The sequence below is a fragment of the Natrix helvetica genome (genome assembly GCF_964273705.1).
Source record: "Natrix helvetica genome assembly, chromosome: 2".
NCBI lineage: Eukaryota > Metazoa > Chordata > Lepidosauria > Squamata > Natricidae > Natrix > Natrix helvetica.
Window position 1 is genome coordinate 123,541,232 of NC_138552.1, and position 23,716 is coordinate 123,564,947.

A 23,716-nucleotide genomic window follows, 5' to 3' on the forward strand; every position below is an offset into this window, starting at 1 on the left:
AATGCAGTAGAGATTGTCCTCAACTTACAACCACAATTGAGCCCAAGTTAATTTTGCTGAGATATTTGTTAAGTGAATTTTGCCCCATTTTAAGTTCTTTCTTGCCACAGTTAACACGGTTGTTAAGTGAATCTCCCCCCTCCCCCATTGACTTTGTCATGTTGCAAAAGATTAGATAACCCCAGGACAAGGCAACTGTCACGCCAGTTGCCAAGTGTCTGAATTCCGATCAAGTGACCATGGGGATGCCACATTTGTGTGAAAAAGTCACAGTTTTCAGTGTTGTGGAATGGTCATTAAATGAACTGTTGTAGGCCGAGGACTACCTGTGCAATTGGGTTCTAGAGCTTCTTCATTGGATCTCATCATAGAACACAGCACAAAGAGTAGACTTATAAAGGAATATTAGACCAAATCATGGATGATAAATCTATTATTCGCTGCAAGCACAGTACTATATTAGCATAAGCAGCAGTATGTCCTTTTGCTTCTAGGAATTATGGTTATGTAAAGTTTTTGATTGACTTCTCTGGGACTAGAGGGCTTTGCCTTTATCCTGCACTGATTTTCTTAGGTAATAATAAACCACTGGTCCATCTAACTTTTTCTTTTGGGGGAGGGGTTTCCTCTTCAGATCAGTATCTTTACAAGTCTCTGAAGATTTTTTTTTGCAAAGATTTCAAAGTGGTTTGCCTGTTTTTGCTTCCTAGGGCTGAAAGTGACTAACCCAAGGTCATCCAATTTTTTAAAACCCTTTTCCATTAATGAAAAGCTGCATTCTGGTGTATCCATAGCACGCACCATTTAAAAAGTATATGATGAAAAAAAAACCGTAGCTTTCCAGTTTTGTTATCTTGACGTTTCATTTGCTGTCTAGAACAGAATCTATTTCTGTGGCAGATAAGTAAGCTGGAAACACTGGATAGAAAATAGTATTACCTTAAACTCAAGATTTCACCCATTCCAGTTATAAAAGCAGATATATCAATTAAAATCTCTTAAAATAAATTCTTTAGCAAACCAATTCTGAGCTAACCGAGCCTGAAAAATTCAGACAAACCCTCCACATAATTTAAGTCATTTACAATTTCTTACTGGTAAATTGACAGAAAGCTACTTAAGTCAATCTCTGATTTGACCCAAAGTGCCAAATCTGTACCAAAGGGAATCTTGTGATCAGTGTCAGGGGTGGGTTGCTGTCGGCATTACTGCCGGTTTGCTTCAGGTGCACTTTGCAATTCAATTCAAAAGATCTACAAAAGTGAGTATCATGAAGCTAAACCAGAACTTTCATTATGCAATTTTAAGTTTTTAGGAAGCAAGAGAAAGAATCGCTTATACGAGAGGCAAGAAAAAGTGGTTGTTCTGAATGTTTGTATTATTTTGACTGGCAAGGATTTTAAAACAAATGAAAAAATACTTGAATCTAAAAGTAACAAAGCATAAACCTTAATACTGAAAAATTGAAAGTGTAACAGCCTCTTTAATCAAAGTCAACGAAGATTGTCCAAAATCCCCAATTACAAAGATATCCCAATAAATAGTCTTTTAAAAAATTATAACATAGTTCATTACTGAAATTTATTTTCCCAGTATAAATTTATCCCCGATAATTGCAGAGATAACAAATTGCTATTCCCAAAATAGGTAACATTTTTGGTAACAGTAACCAATGGTCTTGAGATGAAGGATAATGAATGTACTGTAAAAGATTTTTCCCATTAATTTACCTTTTCCTTGATGAACTGATGGTATTTGAGGTCCATTATCTGGTTAGCCTAATCATTTAAAGGATTTTTAAGCTTTTTGAAGTTTTGCACAATTGCTCTATTTTCTGTTATCTATGTTATGGGAATCAAAATCTGGAAGAGTCCCTAAGATATTAAATTTGTGTAGAACAGCTACAAATATCTCTATACAAACTAGTTATTTAAGTCTTTCCTGTTAGGACATCAATTTTCAAAGCAAAAACAAAAACACTCTTCCTATTTACTTCCAAAACATGTTTACTTTCTGATAACACCAAGCACTGCTTCTCATTATGTAATATAATGATCTTTTGAAAAAGGTTGAGTTTCTCTTTTCTGTGGAAGTGAAATAAATTGAGTAACCCTGAAGAGAAATTGTTTTACTTCTTAAAATACTAAATTTCACTGTACTTTTAATCTAAAGATTCTGGTTTATTCCAACAAGTAGAATACCAAAGTGCTACCTTAGTAAGAAGAAAATGAGATTGAATGGGCGCCCTTAATGTCATGCACAAATGCTAAATAGGAAATATCTCTTGGTATCAGAAGTTCCTCACTCAGTGTCACTATTGCTTAAAGGCACTGAAAAGCTGCTTCTGTTTTTGGGGAGGACTGTCACACAATTATTTAAATAGCACATTGCCTAATCAATAGTGTAGTTCTGGATTTTTTTTCAATAACTGTTATTAGATAAGTACAGTTATATCTTCATGGAGTGTTACAAATTATAAGGATTCCACTATCATTTCATAAAGAACACAAGCAAAGCAACTGAAGTTAAATATGGAACATTTGAAATACTAAGGAAAATTATGTATCTTCCTATGCATTAAGTATTCTCTTTCCCTGAATTCTAACTTTCAGAATGACACAGACAAACAGAAATGGTATTGCATACTATCTGCCTATTACAAATGGTCTATTTTAAATCAAGCAATTATTAGGAATTTAAAAAAACTGAATCATCTTTTCTGAACATTGAATATACAGTACAGAACCTTATTAATCATATACAAAATGCAAACAACAGGAAGTCTTTTCTAACTTTTCCCCTTTGCCTTCAAAATCCCTTTTCTTCTTATAAAATATAATTTATTTTGCAGATTCATTAAAAATATATGCATAATACAATCATATTATTAATTCAAACACATGAAACACCTAAATACCTACGAAAAGAGATTGAAAACACCATATCTGTCTAAACAGAGAAAGACAAGATATATTAAACTATGTTTAGAATCAGTCCACAGCTTATAGTTATGGAAGAAATTATCAAAGATATAATCTATTTGCTTTGGGATATTTATAGTAGTAATATGACATGCTATTTCTTTTTGCTCCGTGTAGCTTGAAGATATACCTGCATACACAGTTTTCCAACAGCTTAAAATAAAGGAAACATTAGATTTGCAGAGATTGACATGGAGTGAACAGTGCTCTAGAACTGTGAGTCCTAGCTATTAACAGCTTCTAATTAAACTTTTATAGCAACTATTCCCCAAAATGGAAAACAAATCTGGATAATTTTCACAATTATAATCTTCTTTATAAAGAATTTCATGACGGTTTATATTTTTTCCAACCAGTTTCAGGGGCATCTGAAATGACAAGCTTCAAAATGACAGGAATGTCTGGGCAATCAAAGAATTATACACACCAGAATGGGCAGAGCCTTGGTTGTCTAATTTACCCTGCCTTTTAAAGCTGTGATTGTTGTTGAAGGCTCCTGTCCAATTTCAAGAAATATCACAGTATCTTAAGAGATAAGATAAGCAGTTGCCCATGAAATATATGCAAGCAATTCACTCACAAATAATCTTATTATCACTTAGAAATAAATAAGTTTTACTACTATTAATTTTCAATTAGTTTATATTAGAAAATAATTTTTTGTCAAGATTTCTTTTTCAGAGAGACAATGTTCTTCTGTAGTTTGGTGGATCTTTATTAAAGTGCATCATATTATTCGCCAAAGTAACTTAAATTCCTGTATTGTCTTTTCAAAACAGTAATCAGAACAGGAGTCTTATCCTATTAAGGGATCATCATCATCTTCCTGAAGTTGAAGTCTTGAAAATGGACGTAGAGGAGGAGTTCTGTTCTTGGTGATTATTATAAGGCACATCAGCGTAGTTAATATTATAAAGACACCAATAACTATTCCAATTGCTTCAGGAACATTTATGCACCATTGGTCAACTAATAAACACTTGGAATTGCTCAAAGTGCCATTATTAGGCTGGGATTTCAACCCTAAAATATGGCACATCATTGGATAAATATCAATAGTACGGATTGAATTCAGCCTGTAATTTTTATGGAAAGCAGGTCCGTGAGCTGCCAGAAATGGCTGCATACTTGGAAGAGTATCATCATAGCCATGGTCTCCTACTGAAAAATAAAGAAGCCAAGAATTGTTAATGCATTACAAAGATTTAGCAAAATTATCTTACCTAGTAAATATAATCCTGCCATTACAGGATTATAACTTAACTTTTTAAAATAAACTATTGTTTTCTGCTTGGTTAAAAATCCAAGCAGAATATTTAAATTTAATGTGTCAGTTCATTAAACTGTTAAAATTACATCATGTTCACCAAAAGTATCTCCAATAAAATCAATTTAATATTTAAGAATATTATGACAAATATATTAACTCCAAGGATGAAGAAAGTAGTTTAACATTGTCTCCTATTAAAACAACCTGTTTGTCAAGATAAGAATTTCTGCTTTCTGCTACATAATGTATGAGAACACCTCTTGTTGTCTCTCATCTCCCGTTTGTCACCCTACAGAATAGTCCCATCGGACAAATATGTTTCAGGATATTTTTACACTGCTCTCTCAGAATCTAATATTCTGTGGACATCCCAATGTGCTGGACTTTCCTCCCTTTTTCCTATTTCATCAAATCGTGGGGTTTCCTGATATGACAATATCAATCTCTTGTTTCTCAATGGCCTATTTTGACTACGTAAGCTTAGTAAAACATGTGAGTTTTCTGTTCATGCTTATGATGTATAATTCTTTTTTATTGCCAAGCCATGTAAAAAACTTTATATGTTAAATTCTAAATTTCACTGTAGAAAGGAAGGGTATCAAACCAATAATTAAGTTTTAAAAAGGGATAAACCTTTTTAAGTCTCCCTATTGCATTTTAAATTGTTCTCGTCTTGAGTAGCTAGCTAACCTAATTGGCTACTATTTCTATAGCTTAGCCAGTGGTGGGTTTCTACCGGATCGCACCCGATCGCACGATCCGGTTGGTCAATGAACCCGGAAGTAAGTTTCCTGCCCCGCCCCTGTCATGGGACAGCGCTTGCCTGCTCTCCACCAACTCGGGTGCGACTGGAGAAGTTTCTCTTCTCAGAAATGTCTTCAGTGGAGCGGTGGCAGCCTGTGTCCCTTTCAGGAGCTCCACTGAAGAAACTTCTCCAGTCGCGCCCAAGCTGGTTTACGCTGCAGAGACGAAATGCCAGCCTTCGGGCTGCAAAGCCCACCTGCCTCCCCTTCGCGTCTCTTGCAGCTGCCAGCTGCTCAGGAAAGGCGGGAGGCTTCAGCTGGCCAACTTGTGTAAGATAAGACAGGCAAGTTGGTGGGCGCATGACTCTGCCCAGGACAATGTAGAAGGTGCAGAATCAGCTCTGTCTGAAGGCGAGAAGGCTCGGAACCACCACCACCCCTGCTTGCCCACCAGCCGAAGCCTCCCGGGAGGTTTTGGCTGATGGGTGCGTGGGGGGAGGTCCAAGCTTTTTACCTTCAGGCAGAGCTGATTCCGCGCCTTCTATGTTTTCTCCGGCAGAGTCACGCGCCCACCCGCCTGCCTGTCTTATCTTACACAAGTTGGCCGAAGCGGCTTCTCTCTCCTCCTCCTGCCAGCCGAAGGAAAAGCCCCGGGGAGAAGGGCTCTGCGTGCTGCTGCCACGGAGCCCGTCTCCCTGGGGCTTTTCCTTCGGCTGGCAGGAGGAGGAGAGAGAAGCCGCTTCGGCCACCTTCTTCCAGACGCCCAGCTGGGACTGAAAAGGCACCCTTTTGGCCAAGAAGGGATCAGCTGTGGATGTGGAACCGCGGGGTCTTTTCAAGTGCGTAAGCTGAGCAGAAGGAACATCCGTTCCTCAAACCCGGACAGCGCTACTCCCACCTCCCCATTGTCCGAGTTGCAGCAAGTGAAGTGAAGGGAAAACGAGGCTTCTTTGCCAGCCTCCCAGCTGGCAAAACAGAAATCCCTTTTGGGAGAGGGGGCGGTCTATAAGTGCGAATAAAGTAAAGTAAGTAAAGTAAATGTTCACCAACTGGAAGGTATGTGTGTGTGAGAGGGGGGGGGAGAGTGAGAAAGAAAGAGTAAGAGAGAAAGGAAGGAAGGGAGAGAGAGAGAAAAAGAGAGAGAGACAAAGATAGAAAGAGAAAGAAAGAACGTTGGAGAGAGACACAAGAAGGATGGAGGGAAGGAAGTGAGGGAGGGAGGAAATAAGTGGGGGAGAGAGACAAGAAAGAAAGAAGGAAGGAAGAAAGAAAGGAAAAGAAAGGAAGGAAAGAAAGAAAGGGGGAGAGAGAGGCACAAGAAGGAATGAAGAAAGAAAGTGGGGGAGAGAGACACAAGGAAGAAAGAAGGAAGGAAGAGAAAGGAAGGAAAGAAAGAAAGAGGGAGAGAGAGACACACGAAAGGAAGGAAAGAAAGAAAGGAAGGAAGGAAAGAAAGGAAAGAAAGAAGGAAGGAAAGAAAGAGGGAGAGAGAGACACAAGAAAGGAAGAAGGAAGAAAGGAAGAAAAAGAAAGAAAGAAAAAGTAAGAGAACTTATGATCACAATTGAGCCCAAAATTTTGGTTCTAAGCAAGAGCATTGTTAAATGAGTTTCACCACATTTACAAGTTGGTCACTCCCACCCGGTCACATGACCGCTAAGCCACGCCCACAAAATAGGCCACACCTACGGAATAGGTTCTAAAAAATTTGAAACCCACCACTGAGCTTAGCTGAAGCCAATTGCTGAAATCTCTCCCTCCCAATAGTCGCAATCAATATTCTGTGACTGCAGATACCTGTAACTTCCCCCACACCATCAGAATTAAGTTTTCAGTCATGAAAGGGTACAACTGAAGGACACTATCCTAAGAAAGGTCTTCATTGTTACCCAAATTTCACCCCAAAATTTCCTGCTGCTAAGTTTTGTATCTGTCTAATAGGAGTGCCTGTACATAGTTTCTCATCACAATCCTTAGTTTGTAAAGCTGGTGATTGTGCTCCAAACTTCTAAATGAGATGCTACCTCATTTATAACGGCTAATCATTTTTCTGAGGGGATTTTTTTGTCAAACATTCATTTTTAAATGTTAACACCATTTCCAGCCTGACCACATGCAGCAGGTATGAAAAACAGATGGTTTTGTCCATCACTCCCATACCCAAGTATGCCCACTGCATTTAGTAAGAAAAGGTGACTTTAGAACTTCATATTTTTGCAAACAGAGCAATCCAGTTTAGTATTGTGCTGAATTTCTGAATACACAGAATTAAGCAAAATATATTAGTTAAGAAAGAATCTAATCCTTAGTGCTTTCAGATATTTTCAAAAGGTTTCTTATTCCAATTTCATTTTAAATTGCATTTTATTCCATTTTGAATTGTTTTCATCAGATTTTAGCAATAATTTGTGTTTGGAACTCTGCACTTTGATATGGCCTACGGGCTAATCAATAAACTAAACTCAAGCTCAAAAAGATTTTGTTTTTTAATTCTTCTATGCCCTAAATACCTTTATCCTGCCCCCATCAAAGAGAATAATATATTTTAATTAGTAAATGTTAAAAAAACCTTACATCTGGGAAGAGACCCATTCTGTACAATTGTCCAGCCTTCATCTGCAACCAAAATTATTGGTGGAATACGCTTATTGTAATGGTAATGATATCGCTCAGGAATTTCTTCTTTACGATAAACCTTCATATAAGCGCTGCAGTTTTTCATTAAGTCATATACACGTGTCAAATCTAAAAAACGAAGTATAAATAAGTTGGATCATTTATTTGTTTATCTATAAAACTTGTTATTGCAAATATAAAAACTGGATTCATATTTCTTAAGAGCTGTAAGTTTAATGTGGAGCTCATCTACTCCTATTTTAACGTACTTACTTTCAGAAGTAAAAATATATTTCTTAAATAATTAAATCATTCTACATTTTAAGAATGCAACAAGGGACATTGTAAACCTAAAATATTCTGCATGTGAAATGCCGCATCCAAGTATTTTGAGCTCAGAGTAAAAGACTGAGTTTTGTTCCAAGCTCAGAACAGAGTTGTTCAAACATCTTAAATTCTTAAACATTGTAGTGTTGCATTGTTTTTCAGCACAGCCAACAGAACAGCAGAGCCAGTTCTATTCCTGCTCTTATTGGTAGAGGGGAAAGACAGATAGAACCAATACATGTCGAGAATCAGAAGCTGATTGCTTGCATATAAGACATTTCTTAATGGCTTGTAGACAGCATAATTGCCTCCAAAATAGATAGGTTTTAGGCTTTAAAAATGATTATGGATTGATATACAAGCTAGCAAATAAAGCTTTAGGAAAAATTAAAGACTTATGCTTTTAAAATGATGAATTTTAAAATTCAAAATGCAAATGTTGAGTTTTTGTGCATTGCTCTATGTAGGCTCTTGCTTCATGCCAAATGCAAAGGCAATGTCACTCTGCATTATACATTGTTGCTGGCAAATAATCTCATTGTACTTTTGCTGCTGCTATTCTTCTTTGAATGTACTGAAGAGAATCATGCTACAGGTTTACTTTTCACTAGGCTTCTATGGCTATTTGTATAGACAGAACACTTAAAAAAACTAGTCTAATTTATGACCTCTGAGAATTTTTAAAGTTTAAAAATGAGCTCATCAGCCTATTCATAAGTATGGTGGTAGTTACAGTAAATATGGACTATCATCTTTTATTGCCCTAGAATGAGAAAGCAAGCAATCTGTTTCAGATTCCCTAGACCTCTATAATAAAAGACTCAAATGTTTGATATTTGTTATATGTGTAACACGGAATATTCAAAACATGATGAATTTGTACTGATGACACTGTGAACTTTTTGAAGTTTGGCTGAGCCCAGGACAATTTTTTTTTTATTTCAAGGACTTTTCTATATGCAATACAAATTTAAACAAAGATAATACTAGAAATTTGCAGTATTATAGTATGATTGGAATCAGCTTTGTTTATATAACTAATATATAACTAATATGATATGTAAAATTATTATGTCTCAGTTGAAAAAAATACTATAAAGGAAAGTTTCTCATTCAGTATTTTCCTGAGCAGAATCAGTAAATATTCACCAAACTGAGAAATATTAGTGACTTATTTATGAAATTACGTATTATAACATTGAGAATAATACTGTTAAAAGCACTGAGCAGTAATAAATTTTATATTATTAAGAACATACTTACTATTTGGAATTATGGCTGCAACTGGGCTTTTGTCTATTAGCACATAGCTGCTAGCATCAATGCAATCATCCAGTTTGATTAATCTCTCCTGGGAGCACTGTGCCATACCATGATCACTTGTAATGATAACATTAATTTCCTCCCACAAATTTGAAACTTTAAGCTTCTCAACAAGAAAGCCAATATGCTTATCTACTTCTTGTAATACTTTAGTCATGTTCTTAGTATCTTCTGGTCCATACTTGTGTCCACTTGCATCTGGTTCTTCCCAATAAAGAGTAGCAAAAGTAACTAATGGATTAGAACTATTCATCCATTCAATAATCTTTTCTACACGTTCATTGAAGCTTACTGAAGAATTGTATTTCATAAAAAAATGAGGAAGAGTATTATGAATTTTTACATCTGTGCCAGGCCACATTGCAGAAGCACTTGTTTTGTTCTCCTGCCATTCATTGCTTACCCAAATAGGAATTGCTTCATCCCACCAGAAAGGATCAGTATCATTAAACTGTGAAAATGTTTTATTTGTATCAATGTCAAACATTTCATTTGCTACAATGCCATGGCTTTCTTCATACAAGCCTGTGACTATACTGTAGTGGTTTGGAAAAGTTTTTGTGATGAAAGCATTGGTAACATGCTCTACTAATACACCAGCCTTAATAAAATCCTGGAGATGTGGAAGTTCATATTTCTTCAAATAATCAGCCCTGAAGCCATCAAAAGACACCAGAAGTAATCTTGGCACCGACTTGCTAACAGATTTACCCTCTGAGTAAGAAATTATTCCATTAAAGAGTAGTATTATTACTAAAAAAAGCATTCTGGATAAGATTTCAATGTGCATAGGAAACAAGGATACCTGAAAGGAGGAGAAAAAAATGAAATCACAATTAAGAATTTCAAGTCAAATAATTATTTTCATCCTAGCCAAGCACTGAATTCAATTTCTAATAAGTTCAATTTATATTCTACTTAGAAGTTGCTAATTATTATAACTGTACAGTTCCACATATTTTTCAACTATGTTTTACACATGGAAGACACTGGCAACCCAGCAGCCTTGGTTTCTACAAGACCAAATCTAGTATGAAATCATAGAAATCTAACAAAATTTCAGTAGATTCTTATATTCTTATGTGAGATTGCCTACGGAGGGTAGGAAAACCATACTATCAGTATTTCAATAGCTCAGCCCGTTTTTGTTAAGCAATATAGAATCTGATTTATTTAAGTTCAGTAATTGGTTACAAAATTAACAATTCAAAAGTTGAGATATCTGAAAGGGAAATTTAGAACTGGAAAATTTTATGGCCAGAATAGAATTTGAAAGAATGTCTTTTTTTCTCAGGTTCGAGAATCTACCAGAGCCAGAAAATGAAGATCTTAAAGATTTTATGAGCACAATTTTAGCAGAATACCTTAAGAGAAACAAAGACCAGATGTGGTGGGATATGGACCTGGTCTATAGAATTAATTCAGCATATGCCAGGACTCATAATGTTTCAAGAGAGGTACACACATTAAATTCCTCAGGAGGACCACGAGAGATGAGGTGCTAGGGGTCCAAAGGGAGGGACCTCTAAAATACAAAGATAAAGAAATTACCATTCTAAAGCAAATTCCGAAAAAGATTAGAGAAAAAAGGAGGAAGTATTCTTCCTTATCAAAGAAACTATACAATAGAGGAATTTGGTTTAGATGGTTATTGTCAGAAGGAATGCTGATTTTCTGGGAGGGAAGCTGAATTAGAATTAAGACAGTGGATGAGGCAGAGGCCTTTATTAAAAAACATTTTTCTCTCCCAGAGGACGAAGATAGCGGGGGTGGGGGAAAAGGCAGCAATGCACAAGACATGGGGAAGGGGAGGGGCATGGCTCCACCTGGGAGCAGGGAGGAGGGAGCAATATCGAAAAGGCTCAGGTCACAAAAATAAATATATCTGAAATATTATTGTAATTGTTGATATACTAGAAAGTGACAAAGAAAGAGATGATTGAACACATGGCTGATATAAACTAAGAATTCTGTTTATGCTATCCTTTATATGTTATTTTTAAAATTGTAGAAGCGTGAGATTTGGGGGGATTTCTACTACTAACATGGGAGCTACCAAAATTTTCTATGTACCCTATTACCTTTTCCCCATAAATGTTTTAAAACCAATAAAAATTTTTTACAAAAAAAAAAAGTTGAGATATAGACCATTATTTTTTTACACCAATTTTTCTTTTAGGTTGATTTGATTACTATATGTTAATAGCTTGCAAAGGCACTGACAGTCAAGTCTCCATATTTTTTTAGTCATACAAAGTTCTTCTTTCTATAAGACTATTTTCAATCTATTTATTCCACTTTTTGTCAACTCCAAATTAGAATTTACGCATAATTAAAGTTCTGAAGTACTACTACTTACATATGGCAAGAGTACGAAAATGTAACTATTTAACAGAAAAATTGGTGTGAGCATAACATTACCCATAGGGTTGCTGTTGCAGGGAAAACAAGATGTAGGAACATTATGTATGCCACCTGGAGTTTTATAAAAATAAATGTGCATATTATTAATATAAATAAAGTGATTTTTGTTTTTGCTTTCTTCATAAGTTAGGTTATTTCTATTTTTTAAAAGATTTAGTTTAAATATATCACTGATATATTATTTATATAATATATAAGATATACATTGGGGCAAAAAAGTATTTAGTCAGCCGCCAATTGTGCAAGTTCTCCCACTTAAAAAGATGAGAGAGGCCTGTAATTGGTATCATAGGTAGACCTCAACTATGAGAGACAAATGTAAAAAAAAACACCAAACAATCACATTGGCTGATTTGGAAAGAATTTATTTGCAAATTATGGTGGAAAATAAGTATTTGGTCACCTACAAACAAGCAAGATTTCTGGCTCTCACAGACCTGTACCTTCTTCTTTAAGAGGCTCCTCTGTCCTGCACTCATTACCTGTATCAATGGCACCTGTTTGAACTTGTTATCAGTATAAAAGACACCTGTCCACAACCTCAAACAGTCACACTCCAAACTCCACGATGGTGAAGACCAAAGAGCTGTCGAAGGACACCAGAAACAAAATTGTAGACCTGCACCAGGCTGGGAAGACTGAATCTGCAATAGGCAAGCAGCTTGGTGTGAACAAATCAACTGTGGGAGCAATAATTAGAAAATGGAAGACATACAAGACCACTGATAATCTCCCTTGATCTGGGGCTCCACGCAAGATCTCACCCTGTGAGGTCAAAATGATCACAAGAACGGTGAGCAAAAATCCCAGGACCACATGGGGGGACCTAGTGAATGACCTGCAGAGAGCTGGGACCAACATAACAAAGGCTACCATCAGTAACACACTACGTCGCCAGAGACTCAGATCCTGCAGTGCCAAACGTGTCCCCCTGCTTAAGCCAGTACATGTCCGGGCCCGTCTGAAGTTTGCTAGAGAGCATTTGGATGATCCAGAAGAGGATTGGGAGAATGTCATATGGTCAGATGAAACCAAAATAGAACCGTTTGGTAGAAACACAACTCGTCGTGTTTGGAGGAGAAAGAATGCTGAGTTGCATCCAAAGAACACCATACCTACTGTGAAGCATGGGGGTGGCAACATCATGCTTTGGGGCTGTTTCTCTGCAAAGGGACCAGGACAACTGATCTGTGTACAGGACAGAATGAATGGGGCCATGTATCGTGAGATTTTGAGTGCAAACCTCCTTCCATCAGCAAGGGCATTGAAAATGAAACGTGGCTGGGTCGTTCAACATGACAATGATCCCAAACATACCACCCGGGCAACGAAGGAGTGGCTTCGTAAGAAGCATTTCAAGGTCCTGGAGTGGCCTAGCCAGTCTCCAGATCTCAACTCCATAGAAAATCTTTGGAGGGAGTTGAAAGTTCGTGTTGCCCAGCGACAGCCCCAAAACATCACTGCTCTAGAGGAGATATGCATGGAGGAATGGGCCAACATACCAGCAACAGTGTGTGCCAACCTTGTGAAGACTTACAGGAAACGTTTGACCTCTGTCATTGCCAACAAAGGATATATAACAAAGTATTGAGAGGAACTTTTGATATTGACCAAATACTTATTTTCCACCATAATTTGCAAATAAATTATTTCCAAATCAGCCAATGTGATTGTTTGGTGTTTTTTTTTACATTTTGTCTCTCATAGTTGAAGTCTATCTACGATGCCAATTACAGGCCTCTCTCATCTTTTTAAGTGGGAGAACTTGCACAATTGGTGGCTGACTAAATACTTTTTTGCCCCACTGTATTTATACCATATTATAAATATAATGCTGCTATAGGGCATTGCATGCCAAAACAAATAGGCAAATACAGTTTTCCCCCCATGCCATCACTCTGCTGAACAGATTACCACAGTACTGTTTTATGTCTAAGGATATTTACCCATGTAGTATTGTAGTATTACTATTATCCCTTTCATCTTTTCTACTATGTTCTCCTATTGATATCTTATGAATATATTACTTTGTTGTTTGTATGCATAGTGAAAGCTTAAGCACCAGAAACAAACTCCTTGTGTCTAATCACACTTGGCCAATAAAGTATACTACAGTGTAGAGTAGTATAGTGCAGTGCAGTGCAGCATAGTATTCAACTCTAGACTAATCTCATCTAGTCTTTAATATCACTGAAACCCAAATGAGACAAACTATAGGTAATCCTCAACTTACAACTAGTTGCTTAACCACTGTTCAAAGATACAGCAGACTTTTAAAAAGCTACTTATGACCTGTCTTCAAAGTCATGACTAGTGCACAATACTCTGCAATCAAACCATATGGTTTGCTTAACGATTATTGTAACTCAGTTAATATAAAAAAAGGCCATAAAATCAAGTCAGATCACAATGGTAATCCTCTTCATGACCACGACTTGCAATCATAATTCCAAGCCCAATTGTGGTTGTAAGATGAAGACGTACATACCCTCATTTAATATACTGGCATTAATACATTTTTTTCCAAATATGTTACTATCCAAAACAAAGCCTGTAGTTTTTGTTAGCATTATATATCCCTATCCCAAGACTGCAAACATTCAAGAGGTAACTGCTCAATAAAGAAAATAAGATAGTGACTGTAAACCATAAGTAGTTGATTGACTGTATGCTAAATGGCATATACTAATATGGCAGTTTTAATTTTGCTTTGAATGAACAGAATCTATATACAGGTAATCCTTGACTTGCAACAGTTCTTTTAGTGACTGTTCAAAGTTACAATAGCTATGAAAAAAGTGAGTTATGATGGTTGCAGTGTCCAGGGGTCACGAAATCATCTTTTGACACAATCTGACAAGCAGAGTTAATGAGGAAGGCACATTCATTTAACAGCTATGTTACTGACTGAATAACTACAACCGAGGCAAGATAAGTTATAAAATGGAGCAAGCTCACTTAATAAATGTCTTGCTTAGCAAAAGAAATTTTGGGCTCAATTGTGGTCTTAAGTTGAGGACTACCTGTACATTCTATAACAGAGGTCAACAATATGCACTCACATAGGCTCCACAAAGATACAGTGGATACAGAATTCTCAAGGATCCACTGGGTCCCTCACAGTGACGTGCAGTCAGGTGAGGCAAGTGAGGCACAGCCTCACCACTCTCATCATGAAAAAAAAAAGGAAAAGGAAAAAGCTGAGCTAGTTGCTGCCTCACCGTGGATGACTCTGCTTAACCTCACTGGTGCTCTCCCTCCCCAAGTGTAGTGACTTCCTCCCCAGGCCCCCATTCATTTCTCTCTCACACACAAGCAGCTGGATAAAACTATATAAAAATCTAGCCCAGCTTCACTGATTACAAGTTTGAAAAGGCAACGTGGCTCCACCTGCAATCAAACTACACTTGGGGAGGGAGAGCACAAGCGAGCACTGAGGAGACCACAGGAGGAGGCAGGAAGCCAGGCAAAGAGCCATGCTGTAGTACACACACTTCCCCCCAGCCTCTTTCTTTTGGAAGGCTCGGCTCGGCTCCCCTCCCCTCTGGCTTCTCTGCCTCTCCTCTCACCCCAGCCTGCCAGCAGGAGGTGGTGGGTGGGCTTTATTGTGTTCCAGGCATTTCCCACCCAGACAGCAGGCTGCATTTGCAATGGTGGAGGTGTTTGGGAAAGGCAGCAGGGGAATGGGGGGGGGGATGGCAGAGGAGCTGCTTTCAAGCCACTGGAAAAGATATCCAATCCAACTTTTGTGTGTGGGGGGGTTTGTTTGAGAGTGAGTGAGAGAGGGAAGGGATAGGAGAGATAGTCCAATCCAACTTCTGTGTGTGTGTGTGTGTGTGTGTGTGTGTTTGAGAGAGGGGGAGGAAGGGAGAGAGGGAGGAAGGAGGGGAAGGAGAAGAAAAAGAAAGAAGGAGCAAAGGAGAAAAACAAATGCTGTCGCTTTAAATTGGAACTGAGCATGCCTGGCTGTGGAATTCTGGGAGTTGAAGTCCACAAGTCTAAAAATATTTGAAACCCAGCACTGTGTCAGTGCCTCACCAGTCATAAACCTCACCGCACGTCACTGGTCCCTCAAAGGCACTCCTGCCTTGGAGGATGAGAAAGATGAAGAACAGTCGGGAGCAAGGAGGCAAGGACTCAGGGCACAGATAAGAAGAGAAAAGGAACCAGTGGAGACACGAAAGGAGAAATAAGTCGTTCTAGACAAAAAAGGGGAAGAACCAAAGGAAGTGAGAAAAACAAGGGCAACAAGAAGCACACAACCTAAATACACATAGAAGTATGTCGGGAGAAATCAAGATTCTATCATTGAATATTAGTGGTCTAAACTCACCCCAGAAAAGGAAAACAATATTTAATAAATTAAAACATTTGAATTACGATATAATTGCAATGCAAGAGGTCCATATGACTAAAAGACAGATCCAGATCTTAGAATGTCCTAGATTGGGTAAACTTTACACGGCACTAGCTGATCAAAAGAAAAGAGGAATAGCATTATATGTCAAAGACACGATCCAGACTAAACTAATTTATCATGATGAGGAAGGGAGAATATTAATCGTAGAAATAATGTTAAACCAAAACAAGGTGTCACTGGTTATAATATATGCACCTAATGAAGGCCAGGAAATTTTTTTTATCATAGACTACATAGCATTATTCGAGAGATGGGAAATGAAAATGTTTGTTTACTGGGTGACTTCAATGCTATAGTTGACCCGAAATGGGACTATAAAAGTGGAAAGAAGAGAAAAGGAGCTAGGAGAACTTTGCCAAGGTCATTTAATGGCTGAAGAACTTAATATGTATGATGTATGGCGAGAAAGATGTCCAGAGGGAAAGCAATATACCTTCTACTCGAATAGACATGAATCCTGGTCAAGGATAGATATTGTCTGGCTGCCGATGGAGTTAATTTCGGAAGTGAAGGAGATAGATATAGAACCCAATCTATGGGCTGACCACAATCCCATGAGGATTATATGGAAAAAACAAAAGGGTAGTTATTGTTGGTTACTCAATAGATCAATCCTAAAAGATCAGGAATATATTAAAAGAGTTAATCAGGAACTAAGATTTTTCTTCAAAGAAAACGGGCCAGGAGATACATCCATACAAAACTTATGGGATACAACTAAGGCATTTATAAGAGGGGTCACAATATCAGCCACAGCCAGGAAGAAAAAAACTGAGAATCTAAAAATAAGAGAGCTGAAAGAAAGCTATAGAAATTTAGAGAGTGAACTTCAAAAGAAACCGCAGAACAGAAGTATAAAAGGAAATATGGAATTGATTAAACATGAATTGGCTATATTTGAAAAAGCAAAATTGGCACAATCTATAAAAAAAGCAAAAGAAAATTTCTTTGAGAATGCAAATAAACGGGGGCGGTGGCTATCCTATAGCAGTGATGGCGAACCTGTGGCACGTGTAGCCATTTGTCAGGGCACGCGAGGTGCTGCCCTGTCAGATGGCCAGCGCACATGCGCGCGCTGGCCAGCTAAGTTCACCTTTTTAAAAGCCATTTTTCGTCCTCCCCAGGCTCCAGAGGCTTTATAGGAGTCTGGGGAGGGCGAAAAGAGCCTCCCCCGCCCTCCCAGAGGGCCTCCGGAGGCTTCAGGGACCGTCCGGAGGCTTCCCTGAAGGCTTCGGAATGCTTAAAACAACCCTCCGAGCAACCCGGAAGTGACTTCCAGTTTGCTCGGAGGGTCGTTTTAAGAGTTCCGAAGGCTTCAGGGACTGTCCGGAGGATTCTATAAAGCCTCTGGAGCATGGGGAGGGCCAAAAAGCATGTAAAAATGGGGGGATCGTGTGTTGTGCGCGCATGCACACTGGGGGGATCGCGCATTGCATTATGGGTGCGGCACGCCCGCAAACGACCCCCCCTGTGCTCCCCCCACTTGTGGCACGCGACCCAAAAAAGGTTCGCCATCGCTGTCCTATAGGTTGAGGAAGCAGAAGCAAGAGAATTGGATCAATAAACTACAAGATGAAAAAGGCGAGATCTGCACCAACTAGAGGAAAAGAAAAGGATTACCCAAGAGTTCTATGAACAATTATATAGAGAAAACCGCGACCACTCAAAGGAAGGAATATTACAGTAGTTGGAAAAGTCCGATCTGCCAAAGGTACCAGAGGAGATTAAGGACATGCTCAATGAGGACATTAAAACATCAGAGACAATCAAGGCCATACAAAGACAAAAGAATAATAAAGCTGCAGGGCTGGATGGGTTGCCAGCGGAAATATATAAAGAATTCCAGGATATGCTTGTCCCAACGTTGTTGGAAGTCTATAATGCTGTGTTGAAAGAGGCGAAGACACCGTTATCATGGACGGAGGCTGCTATTGTATTATTACCTAAGGCGGACACAGACCAGATGTTTATACAAAACTACAGACCAATCTCACTGCTAAATGCAGATTACAAAATTTTTGCTTCAATAGCAGAAAGGTTGAAAAAATTTCTTACATCGTTCATCCATACAGATCAAAACGGATTCCTCCCCAGAAGACAAATTAAAAACAATATGAGAATTATGCTGAACATTCTTGAATATTATGAAGGGCACAATGAAAAACAGGTTGCACTAATCTTTCTCGATGCCCAAAAGGCATTTGATAATGTCAACTGGGAATTTTTGCACCAACAATTAGAATACATGGATTGTGGGGATAAATTTATAAACACGATCAGAGCAATTTATACAAATCAAAAAGCCAAAGTAATAATCAATGGTGAATTAACATAAAGTATTGTAATCCAGAAAGGTACAAGACAAGGTTGTCCCCTATCCCCCCTGCTGTTTATATTAACCTTAGAAGTATTAGCCAGGAATGTACGTAAAGAGGTACAGATAAAGGGACTAGAAATCCAAAAGGAGCAATTTAAGTTACAGGCCTTTGCGGACGATCTAGTGTTTGTGTTAGAAGATCCTATAAAGTCTGGTACAAAACTCATTGAGGAATTGACAGTATGGGAAAATAGCGGGTTTAAAGATAAATATGACAAAGACCAAAATGCTGACTAAAAATATGACATCAAAAGCAAAAGAAGAGTTAACGAAGAAATTGGGTATCCAAATTGTCAAAAAAGTTAAATATCTTGGTATACATCTATCTGCGAGGTGTGTGACCATCAAAGAAGATAATTATACTAACTTGATTAATAAAACTAAGAAAGATCTAGAAAGGTGGAAAAACCTACAACTGTCCCTGATTGGCAGGATCGCAGTTATAAAAATGAATATATTACCAGAATTTCTTTTCCTATTTCAGAATATTCCCATCAAACTAGAAAAAGGTGTCTTCAAGGATTTGAATCAATTGGTTTCGAAATTTATTTGGCAGGGAAGAAAACCAAGAATAAAACTTAAGGCTATGCAAGACACTAAGGAAAAGGGAGGATTTGGCGTACCAGATTGGGAACTCTATTATACTGCGGCCATACTAACATGGCTAAGGGAATGGATAATGCTGAGAAATAAAAGATTACTCAAATTGGAAGGCCATGACCTCCAAGCAGGCTGGCATGCCTTCCTCTGGTATGAAAAAGGATCTGCACACAAATATTTTAGTAGACATTACATCAGACAATCTCTGTTACTAACATGGAACAAAATTAAACATGACCACTATACTAAAATACCTATTTGGCTATCTACGATGGAAGCATACATACACCCAAATTTAATCAATGTAGAAAATATAGTCACATATAAAGAGTTATTGAACAGGCAGGGGGAGATCAAAACTAGATCAGAATTGACATCACTAGGAGTACAAGTAGAATGGTGGTCTTATCTACAGATACAATCAAGGTATGCACAGGATAGGAAGAACGAAGGTATTGCCAAAGACTACACAATATTAGATAAACTTTTGATACAGACAGAAAACAGACTGATCAAAGTGCTGTATAGATTTTTGTTGGAATATAAGCTAGAGGAGGAACATGTCAAAGAAACCATGGTTGCCTGGGCGAAAAATTTCGGTTACAATGTGGAATTGGCTAAGTGGGAAAAACTTTGGATACTTAATCAGAAACTAACATTGGCTACGGCGTATAAAGAAAATCTTTATAAGATGTTCTACAGATGGCATCTCCCCCCAGCACGGCTTTCCAAAATGTTTAAAAATCTGGCCCCAAATTGTTGGAAGTGTAAAAAAACACCAGGCACTTTCTATCATATGTGGTGGACGTGCAATGAGGCAAAAAAATATTGGAAAATGATTCAATCATGGTTAGAACAAATGGTGGGAGAACAAATGATGTTCAAATCAGAAACTTTTCTCCTAGGCATAATACCGGAGGGGTTTAAGAAAGATACGCTTTATCTAATTATACATATACTAACTGCAGCGCGCATACACCATCAGAGCTAGATATAATCAGAAAAGTGTTGGCTTGTGCAGAAGCAGATAGGCTCACTCTTGAAATTAAAAATAAAGGGGAATCAGAATATTTTGAAGTATGGACTAGATTTTATGATTGGTATAAGACAGGATAACAAGACTGGAACAAATGTATATATTGTGATTGGACAGAAGGATAGACAATGTATTAAGTAGATTAATTGTTAATGGTTGAAACTAGCTGTATATAATATGAATGTACGGTCATTCCGACTCCGCGGTATTGTACTGTTTTAAATGTAAAAATAATAAAAATATATTTAAATATATTTAAATATATTTTTTAAAAAGGCACTCCTGCCTTGAAAAGTAATTTTTAATCCCCCTCCCACTAGTCCCTATCTTGCAAGAATGTCCCAAATGAATTGAAATTCTGCCATATAAAAGCATAAATACTGGCTTAACCAGAACAGAAATCTTGGCTATAAACAATAAAATTATGAGAACAATAAAAAGGTGAGTCAAATGTCAACTTCTATATTCTAATCCAGAGTTTGTTAAAGTGTGGTCTTAGGACCCTCTCAGAAGTTTTCAGAATCAAAATGATTTGCCAGTTTAGACTGAAAAATACAATACTTAAATCCCATCAAACAATTATGAGCAGCAGCTACATGCAGTATCAAGCAGGAAATTTAACAGCTATCCCAAGGCCTACCTGGGTAAGTGACAGAACAGTGGTAGCAACAGCACAAAACTGAACAAATAGATGCTTTCTGCCATTTGGATTTAGCCCATGTGAATTTAAGAGAATTTATATAAAAATTAAACATGGTGCCCAAAAAAATTCCCCATGGCAATTATAATAGGGTTTGAGAACTATCTGGAATGACTGCATTTTTCTCTGAATAAAAGTTTGTTTTGTCAAACAAGCTTATCAAAACCAATCTTTTATCAATAGTGGAATTCTTGAATTCATCCCACGTGTATTCTTGAAACTGAATCAAAGACTGCCTTGAAGACCAAAAATGTGACAAATGGCTATTTATACTGCCTGTGTATTTGTCTATTATATGCTATGAAATCAGATAATGATCTACCACGGATCCTTGTTCTCTTAAAACCATTTGCTCCTGCTTGGGAATATTCTCTTGGTCCTGCAAAACACAAAATGTGCAACACAAATGTCTAGCACAGTGATGGTGAACTTATGGCATGCGCGCTGGCCAGCTGAGTTCACCGTTTTTAAAAGCCATCTCTTCGCCCTCCCCAGGCTCCCGAGGCTTTATAGTGACTTCCGGTTTGCTCGGAGGGTTGTTTTGAGCGCTCCGAAGGCTTCAGGGAAGCCTCTGGACGGTCCTTGAAGCCTCCGGAGGGCCTCCGGGGGGGGGCGGGGGAGGCTCTTTTCATCCTCCCCAGGCTCCTACAAAGCCTCTGGAGCCTGGGGAGGGTGAAAAAAGCATGTAAAAATGTGGGGTCGCGCCTGTTGTGCGGGCATGCGCACTGGGGGGGTCGTGCATTGCATTATGGGTGCGGCACGCCCGCACACGACCCCCCTGCTCTCCTCCCCTTGTGGAACGCGAGCCAAAAAAGGTTCGCCATCGCTGGTCTAGCATATACTTTGTAGATAATGTATTGGAAACTAATTTATTATTTACAGCTTGCTTTCTATTACCATTCCTTGCTTTCTGTTACCAGTCTGTCATCTGCACCTCTAAAACTGGGTTTTTTTTTTTTTGGCTCTGCAACCAAACAAGACAGACACAGACTTCAACAGATAATTAGAACTGCAGGAAAAACAATTGCTACCAACCTGCCTTCCATTGAGGACCTGTATACTGCATGAGTCAAAAAGAGGGCTGAGAAAATATCTACAGACCCCTCACATCCTGGATATAAATTGTTTCAACTTCTACCCTCAAAATGCTATAGGGCACTGCACACCAAAACAACTAGATGCAAGGACAGTTTTTCCCCAAATACCTTCACTCTGCTAAATACTAATTCCCATAACACTGTCAAATTATTTACTAAGACTATTCTTCTTCTTCTCATCCTTCCTATAACCTATCTCCTCCCACTTATGACTATAACCATGTTGCTTTTGTATTTTTACGATTTATATTGTTGTTTGTTTCCTAGTAAGATTTGATTGCTTATTGATAACCTATATATGGCTATCAATAAGTGTTGTATCTTATGATTCTTGATGAATGTATTTTTCTTTTCTTCTTTTTTGTACACTCAGAGCATATGCATCAAAGACAAATTCCTTGTGTTTCCAATCACACTTGGCCAATAAAGAATTCTATTCTATTTACAAAACTTGACTACAAGCCGCAAACAGCAATTCCCTCTGACTATAGATGTGGGGTCTCTGAAAGGCACTTCTCTCAGAGCACTGGCAATCATATGGAAGGGCTGGAGGATCTTCACCCCAACAAGTTTAAAAGTAGGATATAATTCTTGTTTACAAAACATTCAATAATTTCTATAAGAGTAACATTGTCTTTTAGATAAATTATAACATAACATATAATATAAAATGCATTAGATTTATAAAATTAGCTCTATTTTTCATAAATGAACTAAAATGTTAAACCAGTGCAGGTAGTTTATGGAGTTACGTTAAGAATATATTATGATTTATAAAACAGTGGAAAGGGCAATTGTAGTAAAAATGTTATACAGGAAGAGTTAAAAATAAACTGTTTCTTTTTATAGGAATACTTTTTTCTTCTTACTCTTATTATTTTGCCTACATAAGTTTTACTCTACTTTCTAATTTAAAATAGTATATCAAGAATAAACTATTTTATACTTGCCTTATAATATACACCTGGCTCCAAATTCCCAACATTAAAGTAAACCTATTTTCAACAATTTGTATTCATCTCAAGATAAACAAAATACTGGCCAAACTACAGGAGCAGTATTTTTTTCATCTCGGATCAGTGTCACCTTCAAATCATATTAAGAGGCACGGAACAAAAAAAAACCTTCCCAAAAACCTCCTTGGTCATTTGGTCACTGACGTTTGCTAGAGGTCGGCATGTAATGCCCCACCAATTGCAGAGGTATGAAAATATGGACTCTCCGACTTCTTAACGGAACACAAATTTCAAGTGTTCGATACCAAATCGTTTTACTTGGACCCAACCCCAAAAAACTTCATCATTTTTCGACCAGTGCGGGCACTGGCAATTCTCTCCTTTGCCTCATATATAGCTGTCCCAGCCAGGAAGGGACTCCACCCGCGACGGCACGGAGAGGATGAGGATTGGGGGGGGGGGGGAGGTTACGGCAATAACCCACACCCACCCACGGGGCAAGAGGCAAATACTACCGCGAGGGAAGGAAGCGCCCCGCCGCCCCTCGTTCCTACTCACTCGTAATAAGCAGGTCAAACACTTTCCTACCCAACTGCGAGGCGCGCATGCGCAGTTAAGTAGCCGCCGCGAACCAGCAACGGCCGGTGGGTGGGTTTAGCCCACAGTCGTCGGCGACGGCAAGAACGGGCCGCCCTTGGTTTAGTCTGAGGATTCTTTTCTTTCGAGCTCTGATTGGTCCCTCGGCGATACTGTAGTGAAGCGATCGCTCCGTTTGAGTCGGAGAAGCAGGTGCACGGCGGGTGGGGCTTTGGGACACGCGAAGGACGGAACTATTGGCGGGGGCGG

The 23,716-nt window shown here is 38.3% G+C and overlaps 2 protein-coding genes across 6 annotated transcripts in view; one reads left to right on the top strand and one right to left on the bottom strand.

Moving 5' to 3' along the window:
• Positions 1-1,811: 1,811 nt before the first annotated feature.
• LOC309387083 (bis(5'-adenosyl)-triphosphatase ENPP4-like) lies at positions 1,812-23,570 on the bottom strand. Of its 5 annotated transcripts, none has more exons than XM_081943252.1 (5): positions 23,429-23,568; positions 11,620-11,735; positions 9,201-10,065; positions 7,569-7,739; positions 1,812-4,142 (listed from the first exon to the last, which is right to left on the bottom strand). In XM_081943252.1, exons 1-5 carry the CDS (start codon positions 23,475-23,477, stop codon positions 3,778-3,780), a joined length of 1,566 nt encoding a protein of 521 aa, XP_081799378.1. In that variant the 5' UTR covers positions 23,478-23,568; the 3' UTR covers positions 1,812-3,777. The 5 variants fall into 5 exon arrangements, with proteins under 5 accessions (XP_081799378.1, XP_081799379.1, XP_081799381.1 ...); XM_081943253.1 differs by lacking the exon at positions 23,429-23,568 and adding an exon at positions 23,386-23,403; XM_081943255.1 differs by lacking the exon at positions 23,429-23,568 and adding an exon at positions 10,625-10,785.
• CLIC5 (chloride intracellular channel 5) overlaps positions 23,567-23,716 on the top strand; it is an 88,012-nt gene continuing 87,862 nt past the window's right edge. Inside the window, exon 1 of the mRNA XM_081943259.1 lies at positions 23,567-23,659. The gene's annotated coding sequence lies outside the window, so the exon portion shown is untranslated. The remainder of the gene's footprint in view (positions 23,660-23,716) is intronic.